Source organism: Penaeus vannamei, chromosome 11 (assembly GCF_042767895.1).
Source record: "Penaeus vannamei isolate JL-2024 chromosome 11, ASM4276789v1, whole genome shotgun sequence".
Taxonomy (NCBI): Eukaryota; Metazoa; Arthropoda; class Malacostraca; order Decapoda; family Penaeidae; genus Penaeus; species Penaeus vannamei.
The window spans coordinates 42,791,302-42,801,301 of record NC_091559.1 but is presented as its reverse complement, the minus strand read 5'-3'; the positions used below and the strand labels follow the sequence as shown (position 1 = coordinate 42,801,301).

Here is a 10,000-nt window from a genome sequence, read left to right as displayed (position 1 = left end):
TTGGTGTGGTCATTTTCATTATCAACAATATCGTTATTACCATATCGTTATCACTGATGTTACTATTATCTGTACTGCTATTTAACTATTACTTTTATTGTCATAATGGTAAATGTATTTTGTTCTATTACCATAAGTATTTATCATCCATGTTATCGTGATTAGATAATTGTAATTGATATTATCCTACCTGTTATTTTTAGCAGTCGTAATCACGTGTCACCTTCCTTATCGTTATTGTTATCGTCATAGTCATTAGTATTGCTATCACTGTTACATTTTTATGGCTTTCAATATCGTAATCATCAACACAATTTCAGGTATCATTATCAATACTATAAAGAATTCAATAAGTTAGATATCGATACTGTTGTTATCACTGCAGCAACTATGAGGATATACCATGGTTTAGTATACCTGGTTAAACGTATACTCTTCAGAACACTAAACTTTGGCTTCGCATATATATATATATATATATATATATATATATATATATATATATATATATATATATATATATATGTATATGTATGTATATATACATATATAAATACACACACACACACACACACACGTATATATGTATATATATATATATATATATATATATATATATATATATATATATATTATGTATATATATATATATATATATATATACATATATACGTATATATATACATCAATGACTAGATCTTTGTCATTCACATCCACATTTGGAATCAGCTTTATCTGAGTTGACTCAAGGCATCGTGGAATTGCTGAAGTGAAACTTTTTAATTCATTTAGACACTGAGAGGGCTTTTAGGGATACAACTGCTCTTTCCCCTTGAAATTGGACGATACACAATACAGCATTTTACTTTATTGTTTGGATGTTCTCCCTCCTTGCTTCGCCCAAATCCGGAATGTTCAAATGCAAAAGTGCACAAAGAATTTAATATAACTTTACCTGGTTTTCCTTTTATCAGGAAATTCGATTCTTTTCCCTTACTGAAAGAGCAAACCTCTTAGCCAAGGTCTATATAAGTACTTATATAGACCTTGCTCTTAGCCAGGCGTTCAGTATACCATGTGGCGGCTGCGAAAAATGTTTTCATACGTGAGACAGGACGACGACTCCACGAACAACGAATCGTCCAACTCTGCAGCCCTCTCCAGCATCATGACTCGAGGAGCGCCTTCGTTGTTCACGGAGACACCGACGGCCACCTCCCGAAGTGGTCCCAGGCCTCCGTCAGAAAACAAGGCTTACACCCACGGCAAAGGAAGATGGTAGAAGCGGCGTTCATTCATCCAGTAAACAACTTCAGCAACGCAACGGGGAGCCACGCATGAGCCAAGGTCGTCGCACACCTCATTACCGACGTGACCTGACCATTCAGTACTTGTATATATAATTTTTATGTACCTCTCACCACGATAAGCATGCAGTTCAAAGAAACCACTTGAGTTAACTAGAAATAGTTAACACAGGCCGGGCCACTCCAGAGAAAAGGCCCGGGCGAAACATCTTAGCAAATCTAACTAAACTGAACTGAACTCTAATCTTGTATGTCTTGAAGAAGTAATACAGCGAAAAGGTCTTCAGCATATTCATGTGTTTTCTTGTCCTTCCCTTAGTTTTTCCTTTTGCAAATTATTCGACATAAATTCCACACGTATACATATGAATGTGTGGATGAAGTTACACAGACACACATCCTCTCTATTTTACAATCCAACTTCTGTTGTTATCAGTATGTCATCATTAACATTATTATTCGTATCATTTTTTATCATGATCTTCCTTTTAATATTAGCGTTAGTACTGCTATCATTATTTACACTAGAACTGTAATTATTATTAGTAGTGTCGCTATTACTGCCGTTTCTCGCCATGGTGACAGGCACTAATGATAATGACAGCGAGAAGAACAACTTTGATAATGGTGACAATACTGATAACTATTATTGTTATTATCAATGCATATGTTATCATCATCATCTTTCTATTAGTCTTGTTGCTGTTGTTGTTTATGTAATCGTAGGAATATTAGCGTCATGATTTTAATAGTATAATTTGCAGTTTTTACTTTGCAAATATTATCGTTAATGTCCTTAGTATGAGTATTACAGTTACCACGATCTTTTACAATGAAGAATATCGTTTTGTTCATTATCATTCTTGTTATTATTGTTATCATATCGTCATCATCGCTCATTTTGTTATTCACATTCAAATCATAATCGTTATGATTATGATTGTAAATATAACTTAATACTCATTATCACTACCATTCTCGTTATCCTTATCATAAGCATCAGGGACTATTTTTAATATCATTATGATTATTTTTCGCTATCATCGAGAAAATTCTTTCCTCAATGCTCGTTTGGTAATGGAGACAGGCAGACCGAGAGGGGAGGAAGGATCGAGAAGGAGAGAGAGAGACAGAGAGATAAGAGAGAGAAAGAGAGAGAGAGATGAGAGAGAGAAAGAGAGAGAGAGAGAGAGAAAGAGAGAGAGAGAGAGAGAGAGACAGACAGACAGACAGACAGACAGAGAGATGAGAGAGAGAGAGAGAGAAAATGAGAGTGAGAAAGAGAGAAAAGGAGAGAGAGAGAGAGAGAGAGAGGCAGATCCAGAGACAGAGAGACCCGGAGAGCGCGTGTATGACAGAGAAAGAACTCCTTCAGTTTTCTTAACCGCGATTAATCCATCCTTAGCCACGTGGAAAGAAAACCTCCAAGACCCTCTCCCAGAACCCCTTGAAACCTGGCAGAAGCCGCAAAAAAGCCCCTGTTTTCATTAACGCGAGGGTTCCGGCCGGTGTATAAGAGGGGCGTGCATCGCGTCGCCAGCCCAGAGCAGTCGTCGGCCGCCATCCGCAGGCAAGCTCGCTCGATCCACAGCAGACACGATCCCTTCTTAGCTGCCGCCGGTTTCCACCTCCGGGCCAACTCTACGCTTTTTAGCCAGTACGGTTTGTCCCGTGGCTGTTTAATTCTTCTCTTTTATTAAATTCTCGTTCTCCGTTTTGTAGCTTATCTATTTGGTTAGGTCTGGCCTTTATAGACTTTCACTTTCTATCCTTTCGGAATCAACTCTACGCTTTTTAGCCAGTATGGTTTGTCCCGTGACTGTTTAATTCTTCTCTTTCATTAAATTATCGTTCTCCGTCTTGTAGCCTATCTATTTTATTATCCCTGGCCTTTATAGACTTTCATTTTCTATCCTTTTGGAGCCAACTCTACGCTTTTTAGCCAGTACGGTTTGTCCCGTGGCTGTTTAATTCTTCTCTTTTATTAAATTCTCGTTCTCCGTCTTGTAGCCTATCTATTTTATTATCCCTGGCCTTTGTAGACTTTCACTTTCTATCCTTTCGGAGCCAACTCTACGCTTTTTAGCCAGTACGGTTTGTCCCGTGGCTGTTTAATTCTTCTCTTTTATTCTCGTTCTCCGTTCTTTTATTAAATCGTTCTCCGTCTTGTAGCCTATCTGTTTTATTAGGCCTGGCCTTTATAGACTTTCACTTTCTATCCTTTCGGAGCCAACTCTACGCTTTTTAGCCAGTGCGGTTTGTCCCGTGGCTGTTTAATTCTTTTCTTTTATCAAATTCTCGTTCTCCGTCTTGTTTTTTTATCTATTTGATTAGGTCTGGCCTTTTTAGACTTTCAGTTTCTATCCTTTCGGAATCAACTCTACGCTTTTTAGCCTGTACGGTTTGTCCCGTGGCTGTTTAATTCTTCTCTTTTATTAAATTCTCGTTCTCCGTCTTGTAGCCTATCTATTTTATTATCCCTGGCCTTTGTAGACTTTCACTTTCTATCCTTTCGGAGCCAACTCTACGCTTTTTAGCCAGTACGGTTTGTCCCGTGGCTGTTTAATTCTTCTCTTTTATTCTCGTTCTCCGTTCTTTTATTAAATCGTTCTCCGTCTTGTAGCCTATCTGTTTTATTAGGCCTGGCCTTTATAGACTTTCACTTTCTATCCTTTCGGAGCCAACTCTACGCTTTTTAGCCTGTACGGTTTGTCCCGTGGCTGTTTAATTCTTCTCTTTTATCAAATTCTCGTTCTCCGTCTTGTTTTTTATCTATTTGATTAGGCCTGGCCTTTATAGACTTTCACTTTCTATCCTTTCGGAGCCAAGTCTTCGCCTCATAGCCAGTACGGTTTGTTCCGTGACTATAATCCTCCCTTTTCCCTTTATTAACTTCTCGTTCTCCGTCTTCAAGCCTATATTTTTATCATCATTATCCCTAGCTTTTATAGACTCACTTTCTATCCTTTCGGCCCCTATCTCCGAGCCGTCTTTGCCTCATAGCCAGTACGGTTTGTCCTTCTTATTCCCTTAACTTCTCGTTCTCCGCCTTCTAGCCTATCCATTTTATTGCCGTTGCCTTTAGACCCACTTTCTCACATTTTCTGACCCTGCTTCCGGGCCAACTCTTCGCCTCATAGCCTCATACGGTTTGTCCCCAGACTGCAAAAAAACCCTTCTTCCCTTTGTTAGATTCTCGTTCTCCGTCCTCTAGCCTATCTTTTTTATCATCCCTGTCCTTTATAGACTTTCATTCTCCATCCTTTCGGTCCCTACCTCCGGGCCAGCGCTTTGGCTCTTACCCAGTACGGTTTGTCACCTGACCGTATAATAATCCACTTTATACAGTCCACTTTATTAACTTCTCTCTTCCCCTGACTGTATAATCCTTCTATTCCACTTTATTAACTTCTCGTTCTCCGCTGTCTACTATTTTATTATTATCATTATTAGTTCTTGCCTTTATAGACCTCCACTTTTCTTATATTTCGGCTCTAACTTCGGGTCATTTCCACTTTTTAGCTATTATGGTTCGTCTCTTGACCTTATAGCCTTCGGGGTCAATCTCCCGGCTAACTCCTCTCTATTTAGCTAATATTGTTTGCCATCGGACTTTCAATTCTTATTTTCTTTTTCCCTCTTCGTCCTCTGTCTCTTCAATTGTTGGCCTTTCTTCACCTTTTTTATCTTTTTCGGATTTCATGTTTCGCCTTTTAGTCCTCGTCGGCCTCCGTCTCTTTGCAATTTAAGTCTCCTTCACTTTTTTACTTTTTGGACTTCATGTATTCACCTTTTAGACATGTATACATACATACATATATATATATATATATATATATATATATATATATATATATATATATATATATATATATATAAACGTATATATATATATATACATATATATATATATACATATATATATATATGTGTGTGTGTGTGTGTGTGTGTGTACATGTATATACATATATACATGTGTGTGTGTGTGTGCAAGTCTATGTATATGTATAATATATGTATATACATACACGCACACACACACACATATATATATATATATATATATATATATATATATATATATATATATATATATATATATATATATATATATATATACATATATATATATATATATATATATACATATGTGTGTGTGTGTGTGTGTGTGTGCGTGTGTGTGTATGTAAATGTATATATATATATATATATATATATATATACATATATATACATATATATACATTATATATATATATATATATATATATATATATATATATATATATATATATATATATATATATATATATATCCCTGACTGTGTAATCATACATATATATATATATATATATATATATATATATATATATATATATATATATATATATGTATATACATACATACATATATAAATGTTTATATCTGTATGTATGTATGTAATATATATACATATACATATACATACATATATATTCAAATATACTACAAAAATGTGCTTCCATATGACCGCCACCCGCAGCCCATGCTTTCTATGGTTTAGAGACTTTCACATTGTTAGCTTTTCGGCTAACATCTTCTGACCTACTCTTCTCAGCCAGACCACCAGGGTTTGTCCGCAGACCATAGAGACCACTTTCTAACCCTTTCGGCCTCCAACTTCGGGCCAGAGCTTCTCCATTCAACCCTTATCTTATCTTCATATTTTCTCTTATTTATCTTGTCTTCTGATATACGCATCAGTCAACCTAACTAACCGTCACTGAAGAATATATTAAGATTAGATTCCTAGAAACTTCTATTTTCTAGATTCTTTATAATGAAGTATTCGGTCTGATCCTCCTTTCACACATCTGTTCTGGATTCTCTGCAGACGCGACCACTTCCTCCTCTTCATCATGTCCAACCTTCCTCACGCCGAGGCCCTCTTCGGAGCCTCCCACGGTTCCAGCGTCCCTGGGCAGACTTACACTAATCCCTATGGCAACTACACTGTGGTAGACACAGTGACTGAGGACATGCTGGACCTGGTACACCCCCACTGGTACGGCTTCCCCCCCATGAACGAAATGTGGTACGGGCTTGTGGCCTTCTTCCTCTCGTGCATGGCCATGCTTGCCATCAGTGGTAACTTCATCGTCCTCTACGTATTCTGCTGCACCAAGACCCTCCGCTCTCCATCCAACTACTTCGTGGTCAACTTGGCTCTGTCCGACTTTATTCTGATGTTCTGCATGTGCCCTCCTCTTGTCATTAACAGCTACTACCACACCTGGATATTTGGACCTTTCTGGTGCCAGGTGTACGGAGCCATCGGCTCGCTTACTGGCTGCACTTCCATTTTCACCATGGTGTGCATCTCCTTTGACAGATACAACGTTATTGTAAAGGTTAGTTTCATCGCTTTCCTTTTCTTTTCCTTTTCCATACAGTTAGACAGCTGGATTAATAATTTACATTTATTCATGTATTTATCTCACTTCTTACTTTCTGTCACTTTTTACAGGGTATTGGTGCAAAACCTCTTACAACTGGCAATGCATTGGTGCAGATCGTTATTGTGTGGCTTACCTCCGCCGTTTGGACCTTCGTCCCCTTCTTTGGCTGGGGCCGCTATATCCCAGAGGGTAATATGACTGCATGCGGCACTGACTACCTCTCTGAAGATGTCCTTACTGTCAGCTACCTGTATGCTTACTCCGTTTGGGTCTGGCTCGTCCCACTTTTGATGATTGTGTACTGCTACTGGTACATTGTGGCTGCTGTCGCTGCCCACGAGAAAGCCATGAAGGAGCAGGCCAAGAAAATGGGAGTGAAGTCCCTGCGCGGAGACCAAGACGCACAGAAGAAGTCTGCGGACTGTAAGCTGGCAAAGGTGGCACTGGTGACCGTGTCGTTGTGGTTCATGGCCTGGACCCCGTACCTGGTTATCAACATGGCAGGCCTCATCGACAAGTCTGTCGTCACTCCTCTCTTCTCCATCTGGGGTTCTGTCTTCGCCAAGGCCAACACCGTCTACAACCCAATCGTGTACGCTATCAGCCACCCCAAGTACAAGGCAGCCCTGTACCAGAAGCTGCCCTGGCTCCAGTGCGCGACGGATGCTGGCGATGACCAGGACAGCAAGTCCACCGCCTCCAACGCCACCACCAGCGAAAACAAGGCCTAGAGCCACTGAGCGAACTCAATGACCTGCGAATGTGAACGAGCTTTTAACGGCTGACGAACCGATTATTATTTTCGAAATGCGCATTTCGAGGCGACTCTGTTGACGACCTGTTTTCGGCACAGACTTTTCAACTATCATTTTCTTATCCTGATTCTTGTCTGAATGATGAGTGCATCCTGATATGCGTCGATTAAATCCTAGCAAATCTTGGATATTTTTAACTTTCCTTTTGAGAACATGCTTCCAGAGCTAGTTAACAATATGCTAACGCACATAAGATTGTTGATAAAGATGATTATGATTATAATTTTCATTATAATGATAACAATCACTATCATTATGTCAATAATGACAATAATAAGGATTATAATAACAATCATGATGGTAATAATTAGCAAAATAACAATTATAACGTCAATAATGTTAACAATAACGATAATAACAATAATAGTAAAAACGAATATAAAGATATTGATAATACTACTATTAATGAAACATAATATGAATAATGATAATAATAAGAGTAACAATAAACAATTTCTAAAATGTCAGCCAGGAAAATCTCAGAAGGCAATGGATGACAATGATAAAAGCAACGATGATGATTAAGATAATAGAAATTATAACTATACAAACAATAATAGTAACAATAAGAATAACAACTTAGTGATAATATAGATGAAAGTGACAACATAGAAGCCCTCATTTCTACCGACAATAACTGTCAAGCTAAACTTTCATATGACTCCGCCCCTTTTTATGGGGGGCGGAGTCATATATAAGCAACTGCACCTGGCTGATGAGCCTGCGAGGCGCCTCTGCCTGTTTGACACTGGAGGAAAATGGAACTTTCAAATTTGATGCTACATTGTATGGGGCATTATTAGTAACGATGATGGTATTTATGAGGATACAAATGCACTAAGTACTAGCTTAAATATATTTGCGTGTGTGTATGTATAAATTCATACATAATATATATATATATATATATATATATATATATATATATATATATATATATATATACATACATATGATGTACATGTACATGTTTTCTTTTCAATTCCCATTTGTTATGGGGATATGAAATTTAATATGATATGAAACATATGCCTATGACTATGATGATTCTAAGAAACATCTCTTACGGTTAGGCAATAGGGGAAAATATGGACATTTTTACTAGATCGTCCTGCTCTAGCAATAAAGAATTGATATTGAAAATCTACATTACTATCATAGTTAACGGTATAGAGTGTAATGCTTCCATATTAACAGGGCCATGCACTCTCAATGCATTTCGATATGTCATGATAAGCTCTAATATGAAAATGCTTTCATATTAACAGGACCATGGGCTCTTAACTACTACATTTTGATATGTCATGTACAGGCAACAATAGTTATTATTTTTCTTGTTTCATTTATGCTTTTGTCTTGGGCATATTCAGGCCTCCAAAAGTGTTCTCATGTTTTGTTTACAGGAATGTGTTAGAATGGTTAAAAGAATATTTTAAAAAGTATATATTATGCACAATCTGTTTTACTTAATATGTAATTGAACATGCGGGCATTTATTTACATATAATTTTAAGTGTAGTCACTATATCAACAAAAAGTAGTGGCCTTTTCAAAGTATAGAAAGTGTGATTTTCGGAAGACGAAGTCGAGGGAAAACAGTATGATGGGAGGCGCTTAGGACCCGCACTTTTTCAAATGATTTCGATAATTTTCCTTCGTTTGATTTGTAATATTAAGACGTTAATAACTAACCACTTGTACTCATTGCTATTTCCTAATGTTCCATCAGCAAAACAGCGATTAATGAATGAATACAATTCAAACGCAAAATCAGATTAATTCATTCGATTCCTAGGAAATGGATGCGGAGTCGCACCTTTGGCAACAACGTAGAGACATTAGCACGCTCTTGCCCCGACCGGCCAGGGGAAGTGTTGCGAATGAAATTAGTGACACTTTCTTGTGTCGTAAGACGGAAATAAAGTCTCATTTCAACACCATCTTTATGGTTCATCTTTTCTGTATCTTTAATACTATAGGTATTATCCCTTTCATTATTACTATTTAAGTTTAATAATATCACACACATGTGTTTGCATATATATATATATATATATATATATATATATATATATATATATATATATATATATATATATATATATATATGTGTGTGTGTGTGTGTGTGTGTGTGTGTGTGTGTGTTTCTGTGTGTGTGTGTGTGTGCAACAGGAATAACGAAGGGAAGGGCAAGAAAACACACAAAATATTCTCTCACTTTCTAATAATACTGGTAGAATGTTGCTAAACTGAGTATACAGTATTTGTCACAGTAAAACTCTATATATCTATACATCTTTAACATTCTTTACATTTTCTTCTACTGAAACACACACACACACACACACACACACACACACACACACACACACACACACACACACACACACACACACACACACACACACACACATATATATGTATATCTTGGCTGTTACAC

General features: G+C 37.2%; 1 protein-coding gene across 2 annotated transcripts; it reads left to right on the top strand.

Moving 5' to 3' along the window:
• The first annotated feature begins 2,804 nt into the window (after window positions 1–2,804).
• Window positions 2,805–7,685, top strand: LOC113829196 (rhodopsin). 2 transcript variants are annotated; one of them, XM_070127320.1, is made up of 3 exons: window positions 2,805–2,964; window positions 6,181–6,697; window positions 6,814–7,685. In XM_070127320.1, the coding sequence occupies exons 2-3, from the start codon at window positions 6,206–6,208 to the stop codon at window positions 7,474–7,476; spliced, it is 1,155 nt and encodes a 384-aa protein (XP_069983421.1). In that variant the 5' UTR covers window positions 2,805–2,964; window positions 6,181–6,205; the 3' UTR covers window positions 7,477–7,685. The 2 variants fall into 2 exon arrangements, with proteins under 2 accessions (XP_069983421.1, XP_069983422.1); XM_070127321.1 differs by lacking the exon at window positions 2,805–2,964 and adding an exon at window positions 3,804–3,847.
• Window positions 7,686–10,000: the final 2,315 nt, after the last annotated feature.

Bases quoted from the DNA above. Each gene is read 5' to 3' on its own strand.
- LOC113829196 (XM_070127320.1), top strand. From the start codon at position 6,206: ATGTCCAACCTTCCTCACGCCGAGGCCCTCTTCGGAGCCTCCCACGGT. The intron at 6,698-6,813 runs GTTAGTTTCATC...CACTTTTTACAG, and splicing joins GATACAACGTTATTGTAAAG to GGTATTGGTGCAAAACCTCT.